Source organism: Fistularia commersonii, chromosome 12 (assembly GCF_037954325.1).
Source record: "Fistularia commersonii isolate RoL2024-O1a breed Wild chromosome 12, RoL_Fcom_v1.0, whole genome shotgun sequence".
NCBI classification, from domain to species: domain Eukaryota; kingdom Metazoa; phylum Chordata; class Actinopteri; order Syngnathiformes; family Fistulariidae; genus Fistularia; species Fistularia commersonii.
This window is the reverse complement of record NC_141295.1, coordinates 16,850,249-16,876,911: the sequence shown is the minus strand read 5'-3', so window position 1 is coordinate 16,876,911 and position 26,663 is coordinate 16,850,249. Positions and strand designations below refer to the sequence as shown.

Here is a 26,663-nt window from a genome sequence, read left to right as displayed (position 1 = left end):
ATAAACTGCAGCAGAGCGCGTCTGCAGCGTTGCAGGAGCCACGGGTGGACTTTACGAGGCTCAGGTGGATGATAAATCTCCCCACGCAGCTTCTTCTCCCAGCCGGCGGGGGTGGAAATAACGGGACGATCTTTGCAGTCTCCACTCATCTTGCGCGTTCTCGTCCTCCCTCCCTCCCTCCCTCTCTCTCTCCAATCATTTTCTACCCCCCCCCATGCAGATTCCTTCCTGCGCGTTCCCGCTCCCACAGAGCGGCTGCAGAGGAGGACGGCGGCGGCGGCGGTTCGCTTCGCCGCGGACCCTGTTATTTTTAGCGCCCGGTTCGTGTTGCAGCCTCCCGGGAGTCTCCTGGTCGGAGCGGAACCAGGGTTTCCAGCGAGGAGGAGGATAACGCGTGGACACCGTGGGGGGGAGAGGGAGGAGGAGGAGGAGGAGAGCAGAGGAGAGGAGCTGTATCGAGTATCCCCGCCGTCCGGCTGAGTCTCCGGTTCCCCCGCCATGGCGAGCCCGGCCGCCGGTCAGGACGAGCCGAACGCCTCACCGGAGCCCCACCATCCCGAACCGGCGTGCCGGGAGGCCCAGAAATGGATAGAGGTGAGTGCGTCGTGGAGGTGAGGTTTTTTTTTTTTATACCCCGTGTGTCTCACTTTGGTACCGGGGAGGGAGGGGGTGTTAATACCGGACATGGAAACCCGAGGCCCCGGCGCATCGTCACCTGTTCGGAGGGGAGCCTCCGCAGTTGGCCAAACTTTTCCACGCGTGACTCCCGCTGAAATGTGGGCCACCCCCCTTAATGGGAACAAGCCCAACCACAAGCATCCAACATCTCAATATTTATTACTTTTATATATATGTATAGAGCACGTTTTCTCCATGCCAGGAAGTGGAACGCCCCCCCCCCCCCCATCCCGGTGCAGGGGGACTCTGGTTGCCATGGTTATGAAACCGGGCCAACGTTCACGCAAGAGATGCTGCGCCGGACCCACAGTTGATCGCATCACATAAGATTATCATTTGAGGTTTGCTGCGTGGCTTCCACCGTCAACTGCTAAAACCGGCCCCCCTCTGCAAGCTGGTGAATCACCATTTGCCCGTGGAGCCGCGTTATGACCTATTTTCAGTCTCTTTTAATGTGTGTGTGTGTGCGCTTTAGCTACCAGCCAAAAATCTAGATCTATCTAAAGTCATTTTTTGGCATTTAGATGTAGAATCAGAAATTGGCAGTTTCCCGTGTCACTCTGGTGGACGGTGCAGGGCGCGGGAGGCTCAAACCAAAGCTGCAACAGAGTTCAAGTCAATCTGTTTTCTAATACAGTGAGAACATAGACTCCGAGTTTAACCTTCCATTCATGCATTCATGCATTGTTTATACCGCTCATCCTGCACTCAGGGTCGTGGGGGTGTGGGAGCCTGTCCCAGCTGGCATTGGGCGAGAGGCGGGACTCACCATCGGACTGCTCGCCAGTTGATCACAGGGTCAAATATAGAGACATTCAACCATTCACCCGCTTCTTCACATATCTAGGCAGTTTAAGGTCTCCATTTAATCTCCTGAATGTTTCTTTTGGACTGTGGGAGGAACCCGGAGGAACCCCCTGCAGACACGGAAAGAACATGGAGTCTCCACACAGAAAGGCCCTCCTTTCGCAATCGAACCAGGGACCTTCTTGCTCTGGAGCAGAAGTGTGAACGAGCACACCATTTAAAGCTTGGAGTGGTCAATGGTAAAGTCAGCAGGTGGTGGAAGGTGCCCAACTGAGACGATTCATTAAACCTGCATCACATTGGGTCGTTCTCAAATAAATAACAAAATAATAATTTGGGCCAATAACTTACAGGTTTGCACTCACTGTGAATACAGTGAAGCCATTGGATTAGAAGTCATACATGGGCTTACATGGATGTGAGAGACCTGTAAAATATGGAGATTGAGAATGTCTTTTTCTATCCAGGAAAAGAAAGTTTTGGAAAACATGAGAATACCTAGAGTGCTTGGCTTATTTGATCTTCTGTCCCCAGCTTTGCGTACTCATTCACTGGCTATTAAAGAAAAAATAAGTTTTGCACACAGATGATTTAGAGAAAGATGCATTTCCCTAAAAGCCTCACTGAAGCCATGAAAAAAAATGGTTAAATGTCCATAGAATCCCGTCAGAACATAAATTTCCAGTTTACCCCATCATTCCCTCACGTGCGGTGGACGCTTCCATGCATTGCAGCTCATCATGAGAAATGAGGGCCCGATATCCGACACTTTGACATTCTCCTCACTCCCGTGGGCCGAGCCAGTTTCCCCTCGGTCTGCCGGAGTCGAATGTGTCGGGAATAACTGTAATCACTTTGCAGCAGTGACCTCAAATCTTTCCGCGCTCTGTAATAGTCGGTACGGAATTGAGTTGGTTAACTTGAGTTTTAATCTGTCCCGTTGATGTTGCCACGTAACGTCAGAGCAGACAGTTTTGTTTAGGTAATGCTGGCCTCTAAACCTTAATCGGTCCTGCAACGTCTTTGCACTGTGTTCCTCTTTCATTGTCCCGTCCCTTAATTCCCCTGGTATTTTCGGGCTGGTCAGTCCGGGTCTATTTCGAGTGTTGTATTTATACATTTTCACAGGTGGGCATGATTCAGAGCTGACCCCGCCGCTCCTCACCCGCCGATGCATCTTGTGTCAGTGAATGTGCTTGCAATGTCTGTGTGGGTATGCAAAGTGTGCGCGCGTTAGGTGTGGCACTCTCTCCGATCGCGCCCGCACTTGGTGACAAGGGTCACCATGGAAACAAAGCGCCGCCAGGCTCTCAGGTATCGCTGTTTCCAGGGGGCAGTAGTGCAGTGGACTGTGACCACCTGACCTGACCGGGAATTAGACTGGCACAGACAAGACGTTTGTATCTGTTTATAGATGAGACAAGGCGGTGCGCGACCGCTCCCAAAGCCGATAAACGAAGTCAAAGTGGTTTTAAACCCGTCGGATGACATTGAGGATGGACACGCTTAGAGATGCACTGTTATGTTTAGCGACAACAACAATTAACCTCTGCTCTCGCTGCCCAAAGGAACTTTGCGTTTAGGCGTCTGTTGAGTTGGGACTTGGAATATAACACAATTTCCTATCTTTACATACATATCTTCCCCTGTGTGGAGGAAACTTTAAATAAATGAGGTGAATATTTCAGTGTAGGTCAATATGGAGGTCAGTCGTCTGTCAATCAAACCATAGCCCTCAATCTATTTTTCTCAAATTTTATGAAACTGTGGTTTACCAAATTTACATCTTACAGTAATAAAGTAAATCAGAGGCGGACAAATTGAGTGAATAAATGAGATGAAATGAGGAAAAGTCCCTAATTTCTGAAAGGTGACACAGGTTTTGCAAAAACAGGAAAAAATGCAGACGTAGAGGACTTCCCATGACCTACAGTGACCTCAATAACAATCAGTTCTGCAATTAAGCTTTTTTTAAGCAACTCCCCAGTTCACCCCCCCCCCCCCCCCCGCTATCTGTGAGCATTAATAGGTTTTGGTTTCACTTTTCAGACCGCAGAACCTTCTCCCATCTTTGGTGCAGTCTTTCTAATGGACCTGGGAAAAGTATTCATGTCAAATAGTGTCCTCAAAAGCCGTGGGGGATCCAGATGTTCCAGCTGTCCTCAGCAGATTAACCTCAGTGGTCCTAGACAGACAGATGTGTCTGCATGAGAATAAATAGGGAGGTTTATGGATTTCCCATGCGTCACATGCAATGAGAATGGATGTGAAACAATTGACAGCGAGGCCTGCTGTTAACAGTGATGTCACCTGCTCTCTACTTGATTTTTTTTTTTCTCTTGTCGCAGACAGGCCTGATATCCCTTGTCTCATTTGTCTGATTGTTGGAAATGTATGGCTTCGTACTCTGGCAGCTCTTTTGCACCTTACCAAAATCTTTTTGGGGTTGATCTTTGCTCTTCGAGGAGAATTGTCAGATACATGCTGTAAACAATGCAGATACACTGTATTAACATGGACAGAATAGACCTACTTTTTTCCCCCACAACTGGCACTGACCACAGATCAATAAGGGAATTACAGAGGCATCGGACCGATAAGCAATTTGAAAAAGACACCAAAGCAAAACATTGCTAAAGGCACACAATTTTTTTTCCTCATAGAAATAGGCCTCTTGTAATCATTTAGCACTTAAATATATGTTCATATTAATTAGAATTCCTGTTTTGAAAAGTGTTCTTCTTTGATATTGAATATATATCTATATCATCATATATAATATCTTTCTGTTATTACTGTTTGCACACTTTTCTACCCTGTAACGGTGCTGTGACAATTTAATTTCCTTGTCGATGGATATACAGGACTGTCTCCGAAAATTAGAACATTGTGAAAAAGTTATTTATCTTCTGTAATGCAATTAAAAAAACAAAAATTACTTTTTCATTATATTCTAATAATTTGAGATAGGATTTTTGAGTTTTCTTAAGATGTAAGCCATCATCAGCAATATTAAAATAATAAAAGCCTTGCAATATTTTAGTTGATTTGTAATGAATCCAGAATGTATGAATTTTTGTTTTTGTAATTGCATTACAGAAGATAAAGAACTTTATCACAATATTCTAATTTTCTGAGACAGTCCTATATATAAAAAGTCTATCATATCTTATTTTCTATATTTCTTGTGATGGTATGTTAATTTGCACATATGAGTAACCCAACATATATATATGTGTATATATATGCCATATATATATATATATGAAAGATAACATAACATCGTAGCTATGCTGGAGTGTGTTTGCTCCTCATATCAAGCAGAAATAGCTTGTAAGCAGCTGTCTAGGGTCGAGTCTGATTAATTACTCCCATGCAGATCCTAAACTCATCCTGACATCTACAAGACATGTGGATTATGACTTTATCTCAGCATCCGTCCTTCTTTTTCTTCTTTCCCCTTTTGTCTAGTTTGCTCTCTCATTTGCTTTCTTGCCACCTTTGTGCAACGAGCCCACGGCGAAGCGTAGCATCACAATGAAGCAAAAGCTTACGCAACAACTCAAATTAAAATAGCAGTGTCTCTCGGAGGTCTCTGCATCGCATGTGGGCTCAAACATCATGTGTCTCAATCTCATAATGCGAGATCTAGCGTGTAAAGGACCGGTCCTGCTGGAAGCACAGAATGCTCGGCTTCGTTTCACAAACAGTGCCTGGCAGTCGCTGTAAATCCCAGTCGGTTTTGTGCCAATGATCTCAGTAGTTGTGAAGATATTTCCACATTCAGCAAAAAACAACCTCGCCAAATATTTGGATGTTCAGACCACTGAACAATAAAAGTATTCCCAAGGTGGGACTTAATTCGAAAAGACAGCCTGTGCAGCATCAGATATAAATACTTTTTACCTATGAGTAATATTTAGTTTGGGTTTGTTAACAGCTATTGTTTGTTATACATACAAAACACCCACAGGATATGTGACTTCTGGCTGATTTCTGCAGATGCACAAAAGAGGTTTACTGTCATTATCATTTATTTCTGGAAAGAAATCCTCAGTCTTGGTGGTTGAAGGAGTCTGCTGCTCTTAATTTGCCTTTGGGTGAGTGTTCAAGACAGTCTGTTTATTTCAGAGACAGATGCTTTGCTTTGTCCCCTGAGAGGACATATCAGAATTAGTTGAGCCCATTGCTTGACAGTTGCATGCTAAACGTAATCAACAGATAAGCTGCGGCATCATCACTTCAAAAGGATTTCTTATCATATTGAGTCTAAAACTGTGAAATCCGGACTGGTGCTGCTGAGCACATGAGGTGTTTTGCAAAAACAAGCCATATTCTGACAACTTTTCTCTGCTCCCCCCCCCACTTTCAGCCTCCCATTCTTTCCATCTTTTTACAGTTGTTAAAATAAAAGAAAAATGTACTTTGGCCTATTTCTGCCTCTTCTCTTCCCCCTCACACACGCTCACTCCTCGAGGTTTGAAATGGTAGCGGCTGCTGCTGCTGCCGCTGCCATTCACCGAGGCTAAGCAGAGCAATCCACCGTGCGCTGGGAGGGAACAGGAGAGGGTCGAATTACTGTTACTGGCGCTGAAATACCCCCAAGACCTTTTGCCTAGACTTCGCGAGCAGACACAAATACTCACTTAACTGCCACATTTGCATTGTAAGATACATTTTTAGTTGCATGTTCAGGCCTAAATTTCACGCCAATCTTTTTTCCCCCCCTGCAAAATATCTGAATGAGCCTTGTATACGAAAGATACACAACTTATTGTATTTCATTTTCTGGAATTATCTCATCCGCAACCCCACGCTCACTGTCCGTACTGCTTCCCACACACACTACCTACACAAAAGCACTAACACAGTAGTCCTGTTCTCCCTCAGTCCAGGAGTGATTCAATTATGCATGGCCGTGGTTTAAATGTTTCAGGAACCTTGAGTCAAACCCTAATAAACTTCATGTGTGACAAGAGAAAGCCGAAAGCCGAAAAAAAGACAGGCGCGGACTGGAAAACATCTGGTCATCTCTCATATGATAGAAAACAATATGTGGTTCGTGGTTGCAGATGCACCCCTTGTGTTTGAATCCCATGGTTCAAAACTGACCTTAACTGACCAGAAGAGCTTAATCTGGGATGTTTTTTTTTTTCTGTGAAACTCAAAAACGTCAAACTATTAACCCTCAAAATAGTAAAGTGTGGGTGTGCTCACTTCCCCTGTGGATAAATAGGAGTGCACGGTGGAGAGGGAGAGATTGGAAACCTACAGTTCACAGTTCACTTTGGAGGCCGAGTGTAATCTGTGCTAATCTGGATTATACGTCTAAACTGGCATCAGTCAAACCTCTCTTGTCTCCAAACATCTCTGGCTGCAGGTTACACAACACCTTCAGAAGGTAAAGTGTGTGTGTCAGTCAGGGTTGCGATAGAACGTCACCGTTGTTTCCCCGAGTAATTCCTCTATGCCTGCCAGGGCGGGGGATAAATGAAACGGTCATTTGAATTTAGCAGATTAAGGTTATCACCGCATCGCCGTCAAGCCATGAATTTTTCACGGCTAAATCAGGGACGTGCGTGTGGATGCATTTTGTAAAAACGGAACAAGGACGCGGAGCTCTGTTTCAGTGCCCCGGCGTCACTCTAATTTGGTTTGTACCGAAACAAAAAGTGGGGGGAAGGGTGAACTGGGCAGCAGGTTTCTCTGACAGAGGCACTGTGAGGCTCAATCCAATAGATTCGCCTCCATGCTGAGCAGCGTACACTCGAGGTCGGCAGCATCGTCACATTTTTTGACTGTAAAAGCAGGCAGTATCAAAAAATAATAACTTGTCTCACGATCGAAGAAGTCGAAGCATCCGAAGTCATTTTGCTATTTGACACTTATGGCCCTTCGAATGACCAGTTAACTGTGTTATTACTCAGTGAAAGACATTAAGAAGCCAGAAGCCCGACCCCTGACACAACTGCCACATCACGTTATTGGAGGGAGGCCCTGCATTTTTTTCAGAAATTCATTTTTTGCTTTGTTTTTTTTATCTCTGCAAAACCATGCCTTCATATCTGCACTGAATGAATTCATGACAGCAGTTAACCACCTTCTAATAGATTCTGAATAGGTACAAACATTGAAGAACAAGAGAAATGGCGCTATTTCTAACCATATTTACCATGCAAAAAATAAATTAATCATTGGAGATTAAAATATACATATATGATTGTGTCCAATTCATTCATATGTATATATGTAACTGTATATATATATACTGGGACTAGCCAAAATGTCTGCGGTGCTATGATTGTCAAATCAGCTGCTGTATCTCATCTCAACTCATGGCATCTTGTCAAGTCAGCTCTTATGAAGATTATTCATAGTTAATTATATCCACAAGTAGTGCGATGTGTATTGCCCGTTGTAACACAAACATGCTAGAACACACACATTCCGAAGTTAACAGTGAAAATTTTTTTAATTAAACAGATGAATTATTTCCCCCCGTTCTAGAAATTGTGAATAAGTTTGAAAAAAAATCAGAAAGCAAAGAACACTGGAAACTCTGAGCGTGTGGACATCCAGTGCCATAGATCGTGCATACTTCAGATTAGTCTTCATACTTTTTATTTTGCATGTAAGCGTTTGACAGACGCCTCTTTAGCGTTGATAAATGAGGTGGTCAGTCTCAACCCCGCTGGCGTTCTCATTTACTCACACAGTCTGGCGTCTGCTATGACATTTTAACAGGGTATTAGATTCTGTTCGGTTCTTTTGTAAACAGTGTGTCGTAACTCTCCGTGCCTGTTCCCCTTTACTTGGGATCATTTATTCATGAATAATTCATTCATTAAAAAAAAAAAAAAAAAAAAAAGAGCAGTTGCATTCACTAGATCCTGCTATTAAAAATAAACACATTTATAAAGTTATCAGTGGATTTACTCGTCTTGAAACTACTTCCCGGTCAACTTACGACAAACTGCACTATTTGAGATAGAGGTCTTTAGAACTTTCTCCTTTTGTTTATCATAATTACTTGCATATTTCTGGGTTTTAGATTGGGGACCGGTGAAAACGGTTGAGTTATAATCAATTTAGCCAGTTTGTATCCACTCATTGTTACTTTTATATGTAATTTGTGTAAAGAAACGGAGGCCGTGTTTCCTCTCTAGCCGAGTTACAACCCCCTCCTCCTGTCCTTCTTCCCCAGGCTGTGACAGGGAAGAGCTTCGGGGACAAGGACTTCCGCAGCGCGTTGGAGAACGGCATCCTATTATGCGAGTAAGCCGGTGACATCGCTTTCACTCTGACGTACCATGTCCGAGGCAGGAAAAACATGTACAAATCCCCGACATTTGATAAATCTCCCCCGCCCCTCCCCTCCACGCAGGCTGCTGAGTGCAATCAAACCGGGCCTGGTCAAGAAGATCAACCGACTGCCCACCCCCATCGCCGGACTGGTAAGAGGAAACCGCTTGAGAGTCACCCGGCCTCGTAAACCAGCTCGAATCTGACTCCGCCGTGTGTTCCAGGACAACGTGTCGGTCTTTCTAAGGGGCTGCGAGGAATTGGGCCTGAGGGGTTCCCAGCTCTTCGACCCCGGGGACTTGCAAGACACTTCCATACGGGCCAACCTCAAGTAAAACTGGCATTATTCTCGTACAGTGAGTCCATTTTAAAGTTAAACAATAATAAAACCGTCATACAACATACGCTCCTCTTTCTTCAGAGACTCCGATTGCAGCCGCAAGCTTAAAAATGTGAGTTTTGTATTTTTCTTTTTTCCTTGCGCAGTCCATGATGTCATTCCATTTAACAATAGACTAAATATGATTGGATGCCAAACTCTTGTTCTGCTCCAGGTGTTAAACACAGTGTTCTGGCTGGGAAAAGCCGCCAGCGGCTGTGCCTCCTTCGGCGGCCCGAAGCTCAACCTCAAGGAGTTCGAGGGCCTCCTGGCTCAAATGAAGGTGGTGAGTGAAGGCGGGGCGAAGGGAAGAGCGGCGGACCGGGAGACGGACAGAGAGACGGATGGTGTCGGGGAGGAGGCGCGGGGGATGGACACGTCGGTTTCCTGTCTTTGTTGGGGTGCAGCAGGGACACAAACACACTCTTTGTTTTCGTTTCCCCGCAGCTACTCCTATTTCAGGGAGAGACAAAAAGGGATGTGGCTTAAGAAAGAAGCTTGCAGCTACATATTTAATCTTCCTGAGGATTTCGAAGTCCAGCTTAAAATCTGTCTTTTACTTTCTGTTGCATTCTTTCAGATTGAATATGAGTAGGTGAAAATAAACTGGAAATACTAATGTTGTTATTCAAAGGCTGCAGATTTCACTTAATCACATCAGATGAAAATCTAACTCTCAAATGAAGCTATTTCTTGATGAACGTGTCACCGGCGAAAGGTTTTGTAATCATAAGTGACCTTTCCTTCTCCTCCTACTTTTCTCATGACATTTTCCTTTTAGCTCACAAGCTTTTTTTTGTGACTTTGCAATTTTTCAGGATCCTGAGGAGGGGGGAGACAGCTCACTGAAGCGCAGCGTGAGAGACAGCGGCTACGACTGCTGGGATTCTGAGAGGAGCGAGTCTCTTTCTCCGCCGAGACATACCCGCGATAACTCCTTAGACAGGTGAGAGATGTCTGTCATATTGTGCAAACACACTGAATATATTAACAGTGGAGGCATTTCAATTCACATTGTTGGCAGTCGATAGAATAAGAAATTAACTCAATATCAGCACAAGCATATTTATTGTTATTATTATTCATGACATATTATTAGTCCCAGAATTTTTATTATTATGAAGAAAAAAAATCTAATTCCATTTTGTTTTGCAATGACATTAAAGGCTATTCTGATGAGGTTGTTAAGTAAATGTCAAAAATGGGGAAACTAAAAAGTTTTTTGGTTCGTTTTGTTTGTCTGCTTTTCTCAGTCTGGACTCCTTCGGCTCCCGATCGCAGCAAAGTCCGTCTCCTGATGTGGTGAATCGAAGCAGTGACGGTTCGTTTATTTCTTTTTCATGCGCAAAATATAAGACGCACATGTCTGAGTACGGGTGAGGGTGGTTAGAAACCTGGAATAGTTTGCTGTACAAAAAAAAAAAATCCAAACAAGCTGAGTTGACTGCCGTCGTAAATCAAAATAAAAGCTGCACGAAATAAGAAAAACATTTTAAAGGCAATGATTATAGGGGGTAAATTATGAAATTGTCTGGTCTTGGGTCCACATCCAACTGCCGCAAATGAGAGTGGGATCATTTTACATTCTTAGAAAGAAAGCAAATCTACATATTTTTCCAAAAATTTCCAACAATTTAAAGCAGCGGCATGAAAGCAACGCTCCAGAAATACCTTACATCAGCCTTGGTATGTTACGGTCAGTCAGTCGGGCTGGCTCTAAACAACAGCTGAATGTGTCAGCAGCTGTGTGTGTGTGTATACTTGCGTCCGTGTGTGTGTGTGTGTGTGTCCCAGATGCAGCAGCTGTTGGTCTCAGTTGCAATCACTCGAGAGTTAAACCTGGGAAATTCACACCGAGGTCAACATCCTGTCCTGTGATACGTCTGCCGGACTGTCTGTGTGTTTTTAAGCGGGGTATCATAGACATCCTGCCCGTGAGCGTTATGTTGACAGCGTTGGTGCAAAAGGGGCAACAAGATTAAACACGTTTTCCTAAGTTAGAAATAGACGCATTCCCTACACGTCATAGAGAAAGTTTTTCTCATTTTCTCTGTGAAAACAATGTTCCTGTTTGTTGTAGTTGCTCCAGATGGCCTGTTTAGCGCTTTGAAAGGCAGCCACCCATATGTGTGTTTGTGTGTGTGTGTGTGAATGGGTGAATGCAGTGCCGTGGAAAGTGCTTTGAAACTGCAAGGTGTGAGTTACATAAGTGGAGAGCGTTTACAATTTCGTGACACTTTGCATTCTTTCACACGTTTTTCTCGGTCATTGTTTTAATTGGGGGCGGCACGGTGGCGCGCCGGTTAGCGGCCTCGCAGCACGAAGGACCCCGTTTCGATCGCAACGAGGGGAATTTTTCTGTGTGGAGTTTGCATGTTCTCCCCGTGTCTGCGTGGGTTGCCTCCGGGTTCTGGGGAAAATTGCCCAGAATTAGTGTGTGAGTGAGTGAATGGTTTGTTTGTCTATATATGTGGCCCTGCGATTGCTGGCAGCCAGTCCGCGGTGGACCTCGCCTCTCGGATGGCTGGATTTTAATTTGTATTTTAGGATCCGGTAAAACAGTGAAACTACCGGTTTTAAAACCTAACTGGAATCATTTTTAATGTATTGTTTTTCTAATTTTCCCCTGTTGCTTGAGAGTGGTGGGACATGAAATCCAAGAGCTGTTTCTTATCTAACTTCTTTTCAGCGATGTTGTCCTGTCATCAATCATTGTAAACAGAGAACAATAGACTGAAAGGTGTTATGAAGTTAACTCAACCTTTGAAACACTATATTGTGGTTTTGCGCCAGCAGATGCTGGTGGAAGTGATACAATGGAGTGAAGTGAAACAAGTAATTATGACAAAGTGACTGAGAAAGAGGTGAAGGAAAGCTGTTTTTATCAAAGCACATTCGATCACGTTCTCCTCGGCGAGGTCCAACAGAAATTGGTTACATGCTAGAATAAAGTTGCATGACACCGTTTAACAGCATCAGAAAGGGGCTTTTTTTTCCCTCTCTTTAAACTTCCTGTACTGTGCTGAAAATTCTGAGCCAGCAGTTTTCTCATCTCGGACGAAATTGCCAAACAGGCAAAAAAAAAAAACCCCTTCCAATCCCTCACAGGTGTTGAACAGTCATTGCCAGTTTGATATGTAGAACACCGCTTTTTTAGGTGGGTTTTTAGAAGTAGGTTAAGCTTAGAATGATAAATGGACAAAAGGAAACCTCTTTTTTTTCCCCCGTTTTAGGCGAGTGTGTCTGTTTTTATGTGCATTTTCCAACAGAAGAAACAGTCGTACTCTATGCCTTGTTTTCTCAGAGGGGTGTGTAGCCACAATTATGTAAGGTCCAATTAGGAGCTTGCCATCTCATCATCATCCATCTTTTTTTTCGTGCTTTCACGCTCCGTTGTTCTTTGATGCCCAGGGCGGGGCAGCGACTCGGAGGCCGATGCCCCGGGCAGGAGGCCAGATGTGCGCAAGGACGACATGTTGGCCAGACGGACCGCCAGCAGTGAATCCAGGAGCTCCCTTCCCTTCAACCAGTTTCTTCCCAACCGGAGCAACGCCAGCTCCTACGTCCTGACCTCCCGGCGGAAACCAAGTGCGGAAGAAGGAGAGCAACGGAGGTAATGACCAAAATTTTTTTTTTTTTTTGTGCAGTTGATTTTAATGACAGTGGCACAGAAGTCAAAGGAAGATGTAACTGACGTCGGTGGAGAAGTTAAAACCTTTCTCTGCCATCAAACACCGTTCCCCAGTCAGCCTCAAGCTATTCAAGAACATCGGGGCAAAAGGCCGCCCCATAAACCCCCGAAGACCGTCACCTGGGCCCCTGAGAGCAACGGAGAAAAGCAAAAACACGAAGAGGAGAAGGCGGCCCAGGCCGGGCTGGAGCAGAGGAAGCTGCAGAAGTTGGAGAAGGCGGGGATTAAAGTTCTGCCTGCTGCTGTTCGCTATAGAAGGTCAGGGAGGAAGGTCCCGATCGGCTGTGGTTGGAAGGTGTTGGTGGGGTTCACTAACACACAGTATGCCGTGTTTGGTCTGTCCTTCAACCAGGCATGCTTCCATCTGGTTGCTGCTCCTCTGCCTCTTCATGGCAAGTGTGTGTTGATCCGATTAACTCGCTTGCTCGTTTTCTGTGTCCTACACGAGGGTTTGTTCACGTCGCACCGGTTGTTCATTATGGAAGAGCGAGTTTCTGGATATTGCACCGGTTCGAGCGGCGGCTCTCGCGCTAGTTTGCTAACTTCATCGTCCGTCGCAAACCAAGACCGAATGCTCGTTGCACGTGAATAGCGAGTCAAAACCTTTGCACGCCAAGTCTGCCCTGAGAATGCCGCAGTGGTTTCCTAACGATCACTCAAATGACTGTGAAATCCCGTCTCCGACCCCAGTCCTCCCACGGAGGAGGAACAAGAAGCGAGGCCGCCCTCCCCCAACATCATCCTGCGCCGCGATAACGACTTTTTGAGCTCTCAGAAGAAGTCTGCGTGGGACTCCTCGTCCGACGGGGAGGGGGAGGGAGAGGCGCAGAAGATGCCGGATGTTCGCAGGGATGACCTGGCGTCCAGACGGGCCCCTCGTGGCCCCGCCGCTCCCAGGGTGCATCAGTTTGTCCCGCCGCCTGCGTGCAGCAGCAGAGACCGCGAGCGCTGGGAGGGCATTAGACGAGCCTCCCAGCAGGCACTGCCAGAGAAGGAGAACAGGTTCGATGTGTGTGTGCGTGTGTGAATCGCAGTCTCCTCCCGCTTTCCTCTAAACTTCCCGCCTAATTTTCCCTCACATGTTTCCTGCTCTGTATTTCTTTGTGTTTTGTCGCTTCCCGTGTCCATTTGCGTCTCTCTGGTGCGTGTGGGGTCGCGGTGCCACTTTGTCGGCTCTGCGACAGCGGGAAGGAGCAGCTCCCCGACATCATTACCCGGCGAGAAAACCCCTTCCTAAACACTTCCCTTCACCAAAAGAAGGAAGATGAGGAGGAGGAGGAGGGAGAAGAGGGATTGGTCAGTGCGACACCTAATAAGCAGAAGGATGACCTGGCTCTTAGGCGAGCTCAAAGCAGACCCGTCCCGAATACGGATGGTCCAGTGAGTTTTGTTTCAGCCTCCATGAGCCAGGCAGATGTGCAGAAGTGGGAAAGGCTCAGGATGGCTGAACCCAGGTGCGCAACTCACACCCCTTGCACCGCGCACGTTCACTACAGAGGTCTTAAATGCTACTGTTGCTGGTTTGAATTCTGATTTGATTCAGAGATTGTGAGAGAATCTGCAGTAAGTGTGTGTTTGTGTGTGTGTTTGCACAAAATATAGATGCACTTTTTAATGTAATTATTTTTCATCAGTTTAGGATTTTTTTTTAGGCTATCACTTTGTCATTTCACACATTTTCTCACACATTTTTTTTTATTTTAATGAGACAGTTCACAAATTAAGAGCAATTCTGAAAAGTTAAAGAATTGTCAAAAAAAAAAAGATTTTTCTTCTCACCTATCTCTGACGTATTAATTTCTTAATTTTTAAATCATTTTTTATTGTTTACAAAAATCACCTCTCTGATTCACAAAAATTCTACTTTATGAATAAATAATAGTTTTACTTAACGCATTTGTTGCCGTCAAATAAATCGAGTTCAAATGAAAACACATAAGCGGATATCACTCCAGCCTCCTACCCTGCAACTAGCCTTGAAAACATGATCTAGAATCTATTAAATCCTCAGAGGATCATCAGGCATCATCCGCATTTTAAACTTTCTCAGCTCCTCCAAGTCTTAATTCTACGGTATCTTGTTTTGTTTGCAGCGTTAAAACTCTCCTAAAGCTCCTCCCCCCCCCTCTCTTCTTCTCAGTGTTGTTCCCGGCTTGTTTATTCTCCTCATTATTGTGCACTTCAGTCCTCTTCAGTCTTCTCTGACAGGCATTGAAAGAGTAGGGAATTGCCGAGAGACCCGAGTGTGTGACGGGGAGAAAAAAGAGGCGATTGTTGGCCGCGAGCGTTGCCGAGGCTTTGTTTTCGCTCTCTATGCTGATGTCATTAGATAGGATAAGGATTTTTTTGTGCTCCCAGAGCAGCAGCCAGGAACAGTCAACACGTGGCTGCTTTGAGTAGATGAGATGTTTGATGTGTGTGTGTGTGTGTGTGTGCGCGCACATGTGTTGAACTGATTTATGAGCAGTTCCTTGTATTTGGCATTCACACTTCCTGTCTGATTTGTTTTCACCTCATCCTTCCTTCCGCACACTCCTATCATTCATCTCTAGTTGCTCATTTTTTTTCTTTCCCTCTCGCCTCTTTTGTTTGCCGCTGTCATGTGTGTCTCTCGCTCTCCGTGTGTTTGTCTTCGTTTCTGAGACTGTATCTACAGTGAGGCTAGCCCAGCCCCTGTCTGTCAGGCTTGTCTGGAGAAAAATTATGGAAGCCCATTGAGCAGATCAGCGAAGGCTGGACGAGGTCACAGCAAAGCGGTGACCTTCGGGGGCGTGACCGAGATCGGACCGCCAATAGACACTGTCACGTCAAGTGAAGTGGAGGAGGCGGAGTCGCTAAGACGACGCCTTTCCAAGGCGACGGTAGCCATGCCTACCGCTGGCCTGGGCTCCCGGCTTTCAGAGCGGGAACGCAGGTATGGACGAGGCCAAAATACGAGACAGTCTCGGCTGGAATCCGTAGCAGTCGGCAATAGTGTGCGCTACCCCGAGGGACGGATCGATCCTGCTGTGACTTCTCAAATGATAGCGCTAAGCTGCTTGTCGTCACAACATGCACTCATTTGCTTGTGGTGTTATTAGGAAAAGAAGACGCAAACAAACACAGAGGCATGCATGTATGATCTGCTGAAACAAGAAAAAAAAAACACATAAAGCGACTGATTTATTAGAAGTATTGTGCATATTTAATAGACGAAACAATGATTTTTACACAAACAAAACCTTTTAATTCGAAGCTTTGTGTTCCTTCCGGCTGAATTACAAGCTCGCTCTCCAGCGCCGCTGGCGAGCGCGCAAATGATGCAAATATAAGACCTGATAAACGTTCAATACCGGGGCCGCATGTGATTCACTCGCTGTTTCTGCTGAGTTTGTGGGACATTTTCATTGAAATAGTCTCCCAGTGAGGTCAAACTGCTCTGCTGTTTGAGGGCTTTATGTAGACGTGGCTGCAGCCTTGCACGTTTTCTAACCTTCAGTTGTTGGTAGCCGAGAAAATAATCCGGTGCTTGTAACCACCCCCGGACTGCCTATTGCCGTTTTCCTGTCCGTCTTGAAATTTTGTGGGTCGTATTTGGAGGCTTTGGTTGGGAATGATCCATTTCCCTTTGCTGCAGTTAGAGCTATGTTTGATGCCCTCACAGCCAGCATGATGGAGACAAACCAGACGTTGACCTCTTACCCTGGACTCACGAGACCCCTTGCTCTCCTGCCGAGGTGGACGCCCGCATGGCTCAGTATGAAAGGAGAGCTGAGGAGGAGGACGAAGACGAAGACGAAGAGAGGATCCCGGATCTCCAGAAAGATGACATGATGGCTAGAAGGACGGGGGTTTTTCATAATCGGAGCCCTGCGGCGACAACGTATAACCGTTTTCTTCCCATGCCCGCCTCCAAACGCTGCACACGAGGGGAGGTCACCACCGACGCCGCGTCACGGAGCAAAAAGGAAGTGCTGGCAGATGACAGTAGACTCAGGTGGGCTGAGATTTGCGTGGGAATAAATCTAACAGAGTCCAAAGGCCACTAACATGCTCAGTGTGCTGTGTTGCCCTGAAAACAGCCGTAGTATGTGGTTATTTCAACCCAGAGTTTCTCTGACAGAGGGGAGCAAGGGCACTCCAGGGGTCAGGCGGAAAGGCCTCGACCGCTTCAGGACACGACAGCGATCCGGTCAACACCTCAAACTGAGCGCCGTACCGATGACGATGGTGATGACTCCGACGAGCGCGAGCCTTCGCCCGATCTGGAGAGAGATGACATGATGGCTCGAAGGACGGGGTCGTTCCAGAAAACGAACATGGCCTTTAACCAATTCCTGCCAGTTCCAGGATCGGTCAAATATAATGTTAGTCCGGTATCTGCAATGAAGCCATTGCACAGCAGACCTAAACTCGTGGAACAGATCATAAATGAAAGGTATGTCCTGAGTACAGTGTTGTGGTTGTGGTGGTTTGTCACAGCGCTTGACTTCACAAAGCATTATTTGGGAAAGATGAGCCACGCCGTGATAATGAGGAAGTCAACGGTATTGCTGACTTCGACTGTGATTTGATTTCCCCGTCAGGCTTTGCATCGCACGTCCAGCCGAATGCCTGACGTCTCCGTGATATTGCTTTTTTGTGTCAAAACACTGGTTTCTTGTTGCTATTGGACCCTTGCCGCCGTGCCTCTGGTATTGCTTGACTCACATTTGCTCGGTTTGGACTAATCTGGACTTTATTTTATTAGTGCGGTCGAGCTGTGGTTTGGTTTGGAATGACTTTGGTTTTTGGTTTGCAGTTGAGGATGGAACATGCAGCTGTGATGTAAATCCCCGCTGAATCATATTGAGCCCAAAACACATGACGAAGTGGAATCTAGCCACTTCATTAAGTAATTACAATGAACATTGTATTATTAATGATCACACTTTATTTAAAATGTTACACTTCAAACATTTAAATAGTTTTACACATATTTCATCAACCTCCCTACATACAATGCGCTGGCAGTCTCTTACTGTAATTCCATTACTGTTAACAGCTGACAAATAGCAAATGATTTACACAAAGCAGATCAAAAAATAGAAATTAAATTGGTCTCTCATGGCTTCGGTCGTCCGCAGCTATTCACGCATTGCGATGCACTTTGGATTTACGTTTCATGCTGCGGCTCCTGGAAATCTTGGCTTTATCACCGAATCGTTGTCTCAGCAGCCTCGGTTCAGTGGCGACGAAACCTCTGGCCCCGCCCTGCAAAGCACCGCCGAAAGAAAACCTTACCGTTTGTAGCCCGATCGTCGCAGATGTGTCCGTACCCCTGTCAGCTCCGTCCAGCCCTCCCGCTGCCATTCAGACCCGTAAAGAGGTGTTGCTGGAGGAGACGAATGTACAGGAGAAAGCCGAGGAAAGGGTGGCAGAGGGAAATGTGAAAGATGAACCCCTGAAAAAACCCTTCTGGCTGGAGGACGGCGATCTGCCTCCAATGATGTGAGATGCCTGATGTTGTCATTGCATGTGACTTTACTTCCGTTTGAACTGTTGAAGGCTGTGACCTCAGCGGCGAGAGTCATCGATTTATTTACTGACGCCTGTAAGATTTGTGAATGGAAGTAAAGCAGAGAAACGTGATGACTTATCTTGTTTCCCGAACTGCCTCCTCTATTCTTCTGGAGATGTGATGCTGTGATGAGCCTCGCCGCCACCATCACCTCCTCACCCTTCATTCTGTTGTTGTTTTAGGGTGAGCCGACGGGTTGCTTTTATGTCTGAGGACACCGAGTAAGTTTATCGGCGCGGATTCCAACTTCATTTGCTGCATGCGAAAACACGCTGCGTGCAGTGGATGCAGAGAATCCAGTTTTTCTGTTAGTGCATTAACCATAAACCTCAATGCTGCACATTCCAAGTCCGAACTCATCACTAACATCCAGCTTCTTATCACTGTCTTTTAGTTTGCGTTCATTTCTCTTTCAGGTCTTCTTTTGTTGGCTTGTTTGTCTGAATATGAATAGAAATGCTTCATATCTCTGCAACGCGGGCTCCTCATCCAAATGTCTTTTTTTTTTTTTGTTCGACCTAATGTTCACCACTTTGTGCATGTGAAATAATAAAGTAACTTGTGATTGCCGCCGCTTTTTGATAATGTAAGCTGGTTTGTTTTGCAACTCGGCGACTGTCATGGGTTTCCTCTCAGGAGCGTGAGCATGAGCGACATGGCGAACGAGGACGAGGCGGAGCACCTGCCGCCGCTGAGCCAGTCACGGCACGAGCGAATGCACGAGCAGTACAACAACTTACAAGATGAGGACGACCACTGGCAAAGCGTAAGAGGCTGGCCAACTGATATTATGGACGGGAAACATCGGAACGTCCCTTAGCGACGATTTGTGTACGATTGCAGGACTTGGCCCGCTGGAAGAGTCGGCGTCGCTGCGCCTCGCAGGAGTTGATCAAGAAAGAGGAGGAGAGGAAGAAGCTGGAGAAAAGGATGAAGGACGAAGAACGGGAAAGCATGAAGAGGAAAAGCATTAAGACCTACAAAGAGATCGTGGAGGATAAGTAAGGACTGGAGGGGGGGGGGTTAAAGATATATCTGCGTTTTCTCTGTGTGACAATATGTTTGTACAAGCTATCATGCAAGGATTACTTCTGGCTTTCGGGGAAATTCTTTCCTGCTACCATTTCCTGGGATGTGGGGTAAAATCTCCGGTCTGCTGAAGGTGGATATTAGCCTCCACTGCACCTAAGAGGGAAATTCAATAACAGAAATGACCGTTTTTGCCATTATTTACACAATCATATGACAAATGTGAAGTATTTCTTTCACTTCGCTTCCTGTCCAGCGTTATCTAAGCCCAAGTTTTCCATTTTACACCTGAGAAACAAAATGTAAGCCAGTTATTTTCATCTCCCTGTTCAGAGAGCGCAGGGAGGCAGAGCTGTGCGAGGCCTACCGGAATGCGTCAACGCCGGAAGAGGCGGCCTTGGTTTTACAGCGATACGCTCTCCGTTTCACCATCAGCGATGCAACACTTGACTATCTGAAGCTCCCCAGGTCCACCTCGAAACCCAAAGCAGTCCTACAGCAGGTGGGAAAGGACATGGAACAAGTCCAGGATTGTGAGACGTCACAGAAATCAGCCGAACCAATGGGTCAGAAGCCAAAAAAATCCGAAGACGAGGAGATGAACAGCCCCGCTCAACAGGAGACCCCCGCCGATGCCAGCTTGGGCTCCCCAACACCGAAACATCCCCCCGCCGCTTCCACACATTTAGGAAACACACCATCTGAACCCCGAGAGGCTTCTGAACCTCAGCTCCAGCCGAAAGAGTCTAAGATCTCGGACGAACGAGTTGCGGTTGACGCGCAGCCCTGCGCCGAAAAACACACTCCACAATCGCAGCCTCTCGTCCCCCAGGCTGCGCACACACTCCCGTCCCCTCCGTCTGTGTCCTCCAGACCCGTCCCCCTTCTGGCAGCCAAGCCCTACGGCCAGCCCCGGAACTCCTGCGCTATCAAGGTGAGAGCTCAGGGAAAGAAAAAACACTTTACCTTCTGACCTGATTAACCTGCACTAAACATATACAAAGACCACAAGATAACCGTCCTTGTAATCTCATTACACACTTGATGATAATAATGTTCTTACATGACGTATTTGGGGGATTATCTTACTTATTATTAGCATAAAATGCTCTGTTTGCAACAACAATCTGCAAACGCAGTTAGCAAAGTTAACTTAAATTACATTTAAAACAAATGACCTTAAAGAATAGCTTGTAAATTGATTCAGCTCAGTTCATATTGTGCCTAAACCATCCTTTAACACTCTTCTGTGCAATATTTGTGTTTATATTTTTACATTCTCCAGGACACTTTAATTATTATCATTTCATTTTTAAAACCCACATGATGCTTTCTATAACCATTCCCTGCACAAGGCATTTCTTTGATTTCTTTTTATCTATTATATTTTTAGTGTTGTATTCTACTGTGTTTTTTTTTTCTCGTTTATTTTGTATCTCCATCCTAATTTGCATTTTCTTCTATTATTTCTATTTGCACACATTTCTCCCCTTGCAATGCCGCTGTGATGACTGAATTTTCCCATCCTGGGGTCGATAAAATACAAATTATGCATGCACGCAATATAATATCTTACGTGTGATTATTCTCCTATCTGAGCTTTCTGTGTGCCGCCTTCCCAGGCTGACGGATTAGTGCGGGTGAACGGAGAGGCCGTGGAGGAGCCGCCCGCCTCGGCTCGGCCCGACCCCCCTCTGAACTCACCGGAGGGCAGGAGAGACGGTTCCCCCGAACAGACAGAAAAGGAGGTTCCCCCGACACGGGGCGGAACCAGCCAGGAGACGCCGGAGCGGTCGGCCTCCCCGCAGCAGGCTGAGAAATCAGCTTCGTACTCCAGTTCGGCCATCAGCTCCCTTTTCAGCGGGAGAAACTGCGTCACGACCACAACCATAGTGACAGAACTCACCCAGACCTTCGTGGAACCACATCCCTCGGACTCACAGAGCCACGGACAGGTAACGGGGCGTGCAGCTGTTTACCCGTTTGCTGCGGCTTTCACGTTTTTATCCATTATTTTGTGTATATCATTTATTTAATCTGTACATGTAGTGCTTCAAGGCATCCAACGCGCCCCCCAAAAAAATTAAAGCTTCACAAAAGAATAACAATCATGTCATGTGGGAAATGTAGTATCAGCCAGATAGCTTGGAACTTGGAGAGGAAAAGCATATGAAAACTATGTTTGAATATATTATCAGAATATGATATTCAATAACATTTATATATGTATACACGTGTATGATTATGTATTTATATGTGTTGTTTTTTTAACCACCTTGTCACTTTTATTGTATCTATTTTTATTGTTTCTTTTAAGTCTCTATTTTGTGTACAGTGTCCTTGAGTGATGAATAAGGCGCCTCGAATAAAATGTATCATTCTTATTCTTATTATTAAAGTGTGAAACTAGGAATTTTAAAATAAATCAAATTAAAAGCCAATTTTAAAAGAGATGTAGTTTAATTTCCCATGAAAACATGAGGAGGGCTTTGTGCATTCTGATATTAAAGACACTGGTAACCAATGGTTATCATCAAACATATCTTTGTTGATAATAATTACACTTAGTAGGTTTTATTTCTTACAGGTCAAAAGAGACAGTTAAGTTGCAATGTTTCATACTGCATTATTTCCCAAACTTTACTGCGCTGGTGTGTAATTCAAACATTGCCCTTCACCTACGAGCTGCATTTGGTGAAAATTAGGTTTATATCAACAAAATAAAGCAGTGTGTGAAAAGACATTGTTAGAATGACAGATATCCTTTTAAAAAGCACTCGTGAAAATGCGTTATATAGACGTGTTTGATCAAACTTGTATTCAAGTGATTTTTAAATACTCTGTTCTGTCTTGTTATCTCTGACAAGTATTTGCTTCTCCTTTGCTTTAAATTGCCATCCAGGTCAACGGAAACGCGGAAACGTCTGAAAACCCGGCAGAGGAAAGAAAGGTCGCGTCACCCGACGACGTGAAAGAAGAACAGCCTCCCTTCATCCCGGGTAAATCTGCTTTACCTCAAACGTGCCAGATATTTGCTCATATTTCACCCTCAGATGTCGCCTGTCCTTACTTGTGCATCCCCTTCCTTGTTGACAGAGGGTCTGGAGGAGAGCGCTGTGACTGTGAGTAGCTCCAAGCTGCACCATCTGTCCATTCCCGTTTCTCCTTCGTTCTACAATTTGACCCTGTCCTGAACCTTCGTCCTCAGTAGCTGTAGTCGCTGTAGTCAGACTTGTCCTCTCACCTTTCCTCTCTTCATGTCCCCTTGGTCTGTATATGTGTGTGCGCGTGAATGTGTGTGTGTGTGTGTTTGTCGGTGGGGTCTGGGTAGATTGAGACCCCAATGTTGAACTTGGCTAAACGTGTAAATCACTGGGTCTGGGACCCCAATGAGGAGCGTAAACGCCTGGAAAGGTGGCAACAGGAGCAGGAGCGTCTCCTACAGGTACACGGGTGGAATGGTTTTTTTTTTTTGGTATGCATGGCTCCGCGAGCAGAAATCTGAGGAGGGGAGGCGGCGCTGGATGTGTGGACGTGTTTGCGAGCCTGTCATGGCGTGTGTTTTCAACAGGGGTTCGGCGTTGAACACGTGTACCCTGTCTCTGCAGGAGCAATACCAAAAAGAACAGGAGAAGCTGAAGGAGGAGTGGGAGAAGGCACAGCTGGAGGTGCAGGAGGAGGAGCGGAAACACAATGAAGAGGTACGAACCTACGCATGAAGGGCAACCTGCATGTAGAAATGTGCAAAATATTTGCACCATTCATCTGTACATATAGATAATGAATATATCTGTGATTTGAATATCTGTATAGATATGCACATACAGATAATTAATATATGTGTCATCAATGATCAATACATATAATTAATATACCTGTATACATAGATGACGAATAAACAGATAATGAATATATCTGTTCATACAGATGACGAATATGTTTATACATTTAACAACAATATCTACATAGAAGATGATCATCTATTTATGATGTCATCGATTATTATACTGTAACTTGTAGACATTAATGGTTTGAAAAAAAAAAAAAAAAAAAAAACAGATCGTAAAATTCCCCCTTTCACTCCAAATGGCGCTTCAAAATTCACTCGTCCCGCCACTGTGACCTTTGTTATGATCTTTTGCGTCTCCTCCAGGAGAGAAGGATCCTCGAGGAGACTGTGGCTCCTCTCAATTCCTCCGGATCTGTCTGCCCGCAACCCGTGGTGAACATCCAGACAGGGGGAACAAGTGCTGCCCTGCAGCAAAACGGGCAAAGAGTCTCCAAAGGGAATGAGGATCAACACACATCGAAGCTGCACTTTCTCCAGGGTCAGACTCCGGATCCAGGATGAAAATAAGAGAGGATACAAAATGATTTTTCAGCGGCTCTTTCTGATTTACTATGTGGTTGTTGTAGATCCCGCCTGTGACGGGGAGCCGGCAAACAAACAGGAGATGTGGAAGACGGCCTCTCTGGACAGAAACCCTCAGCTAAACCAAGCAAATGTAGTTAAAAGGTATGTGTGTGTGTGTGTGTGTGTGTGTGTGTGTGTGTGTGTGTGAGATTCATCTACAAATCCCCCTGGCAAATTTACGAGCTATTGACAACAAATGCGCAAGGTATTCGTGCAAAACAACACATGGAAAATTACAAAGGAAATCATTATTTAGAATTATTGAAGCCGAATTTGGCCAAAAATGTTGAATTTTACATCCCGATACGATGAAGTTAGTTTGCCTCAAGGTTAATCTTTGACCGCCACAGGTCCGGGTCCCATGATGTCGTCGCAGACAAGCAGTCCTCATCCTCACCTCAGGCTCCGTCACAAAGCAGGTAAGGAATTTCAGACAAACACACGGATATAATCAAGAGGAATTACGGAGATTTAAAGTAACTGAGAGGCGTAACTTTGATTTAGAGATGATTATTTTGGCAACGTTGTTTTGTGCATGTGTGTGTCTGTATTGCGTAGGTGTGTCAGCGGGAAAAGGTTATGTTCCGGTTGTTCGAAGCCACTCGGAAAAGGAGCAGCCATGATCATCGATACTCTGGGACTGTTTTTCCACATCCAGTGTTTCAAGGTGCTGCGAAACGAACGCGTTTAGTCACCGAAACTTCAATTTATATGCCACCTGTTAACTTTTCTGACTCCGTCCTCTCTGTGCATGACATCATTCCTTCTGTCCTCAGTGCGGTGTGTGTGAGGGGCAGCTGGGAGACGCCACAGCCGGCACCGATGTGAGGATTCGGAACGGACTGCTCAGCTGTCACGACTGCTACGTTGCGTCTCGGGGTGAGAAAACTCTCCGACGGAATTCTCAGGATTAGCTTTCATGCAAAGCGCTTTGTTTTCTTGTGAGCATTTTATAATTAACCCAATTCTTCTTTTCACAATTGCGGCCAAACAATGAAGGAAGCTTCAAGCCTCCTTGAAACCCTAACGTCTGCTCTTCTAAACATTTAATTGCACAACACTAAATTGCACCATAAAAGTAATAGTACTTCTCTTCCACCAAATCCAAATTGGCTGGAGGGATGGTGTCTCATTTTTTGACAGAGGCAGGGATGCATCATCTCTCACCACCTTTTCTGCAGGAATCAAATCTGAATTTAGAAACAGGAGGTAAATCTGACCCATTTAGATGGAATAAACCTTTAGAGGTTCCGGGATAGTAAGTGGCATTTTGGCAAAATGTGAAATAACAGCTTGGACGGATAAGATGCTTTGTGGAAATGAATGGTTTGACACAAATGTACATGGACAAGAAACAAACACGGGGTGATGTGTGTATTCGCAGGCAAAGGTCAGCCCACCACATTATGAGTCCCAATCTTCATCAGCGACCGGCCAGAGAACGATCTGCAACCTTCACTCACTTTCTGGAAAAATCCTGAAATCCTAAACGTGCGGGTCTCCTCTTCAAGAGCGTGGGGATCCCTGCTTTTAATCCTGGAACACACAAACAGCTTTATGGATGTTAGTAGAAGCAAAACTGGACAGAACACACACTTAGTGTTTGCTTAGGAACTGCACATTTTTCTCAGTATGTGTAGCATGGTCTTAAGTACATCGACGTTTATGACTTTGCACATCCGTAGTCACCGCAGTCTGGCAACTAAAATACGCTCCACCACAAGCTGAATGTTTTAAACTGAACTCTGCCGTCTTTAACACGGCCAGTTCACCAACCCGATAACAGAGCGTGATGTAAACCAGTTTGGGACGGATGACCAGAGGTAGCTTGACCATTCTAATGCCTTATAATTACTTAACCTCTCATTCATTCTGGGTTTTGTATTTACAGTTTTGCATGAAAGAACATATATAAGTTATTTTGAGTATTGTTCAGATGGAATAGTGTGCGTTTGTAGGTTGTTATCAAGAGTTCATCTTTGGTATTCTATCCAGTATGTTGTACATCCTGTTTTTAAATTTCTCAAGAGTCTGGTCATTTAACAATGGGATTGGTTACCCTAAACAAATATTTTCTTTTTTGGATTCTACAGGAATGAAAATGCATGTTATTAATATTTGGGATTTTAAACATTTTCCCTTTTAAGTTGTATCAGCCATTAATCGTCTATTGTCATTGGTTAAAATCAGTGCCTTATGTGTTTAATCCAGCGGTATGTGCGGAGGTATTTCACACTCACACGGACTTCGGGGTCCAGGCACATTATGTGTGAGTGTCTGTGTGTGTGTGTATGTGTGCGTGTGTGTGTGTGTGTGTGTCTGAAATCATGCATGTATAGCTAGATATACAGCGTATGATTTGAATTAAAGCACAGTTCCATACCAGCAAAACAATAAACGGATCAGTCTCTCCTGATCCCCTGCTGTCCTCTTCCAGCCCTTTCTAAGAGCTAAACCAATGACATAAACTTACTTGCTGCTTCCTTCTAATTATACCCCGTGTTTTGATTTTATTACATCCTGTAGCCTCCCTTCGTCGGTCTTGGGCTGGAACTGAACGTGTCTGTGTCACTGCTTCTAAGAAATAGAGCGCTCAGTCCACTTTCTTTTATAGCCAATGTATGTTTGTCAATAAAAATAAGAGAAAATTGGCTTTTGTGTGGTTATTTTGCGATTCAAAGTCATACAATTCATTAATGCATTATGTGGAAGCCTACATGCTATTGCTTTCAAACAGTTTGCGTGTAATGTTTAATTTCAAAAACTGAGGTTTTGACAGTTTTCTCTGAGGGTGATCCAACCATCCAGGCTGCGCGGAGTGAGG

At 45.2% G+C, this 26,663-nt stretch overlaps 1 protein-coding gene across 6 annotated transcripts; it reads left to right on the top strand.

The window, feature by feature from the left end:
* Window positions 1-265: 265 nt before the first annotated feature.
* On the top strand, window positions 266-26,490 carry LOC147229000 (LIM and calponin homology domains-containing protein 1-like). Of its 6 annotated transcripts, none has more exons than XM_086157415.1 (31): window positions 267-594; window positions 8,690-8,760; window positions 8,870-8,939; window positions 9,012-9,118; window positions 9,209-9,239; window positions 9,342-9,452; window positions 9,985-10,112; window positions 10,420-10,487; window positions 12,578-12,779; window positions 12,912-13,115; window positions 13,548-13,859; window positions 14,042-14,311; window positions 15,514-15,771; window positions 16,501-16,833; window positions 16,960-17,274; window positions 18,051-18,326; window positions 18,579-18,617; window positions 19,033-19,162; window positions 19,240-19,397; window positions 19,759-20,359; window positions 21,048-21,380; window positions 22,328-22,424; window positions 22,522-22,547; window positions 22,757-22,870; window positions 23,034-23,126; window positions 23,579-23,753; window positions 23,842-23,941; window positions 24,190-24,258; window positions 24,398-24,506; window positions 24,616-24,718; window positions 25,224-26,490. In XM_086157415.1, the coding sequence occupies exons 1-31, from the start codon at window positions 499-501 to the stop codon at window positions 25,247-25,249; spliced, it is 5,025 nt and encodes a 1,674-aa protein (XP_086013541.1). In that variant the 5' UTR covers window positions 267-498; the 3' UTR covers window positions 25,250-26,490. The 6 variants fall into 6 exon arrangements, with proteins under 6 accessions (XP_086013543.1, XP_086013541.1, XP_086013542.1 ...); XM_086157416.1 differs by having other exon boundaries at window positions 268-594; window positions 18,054-18,326; XM_086157417.1 differs by lacking the exon at window positions 22,757-22,870 and having other exon boundaries at window positions 266-594.
* Window positions 26,491-26,663: the final 173 nt, after the last annotated feature.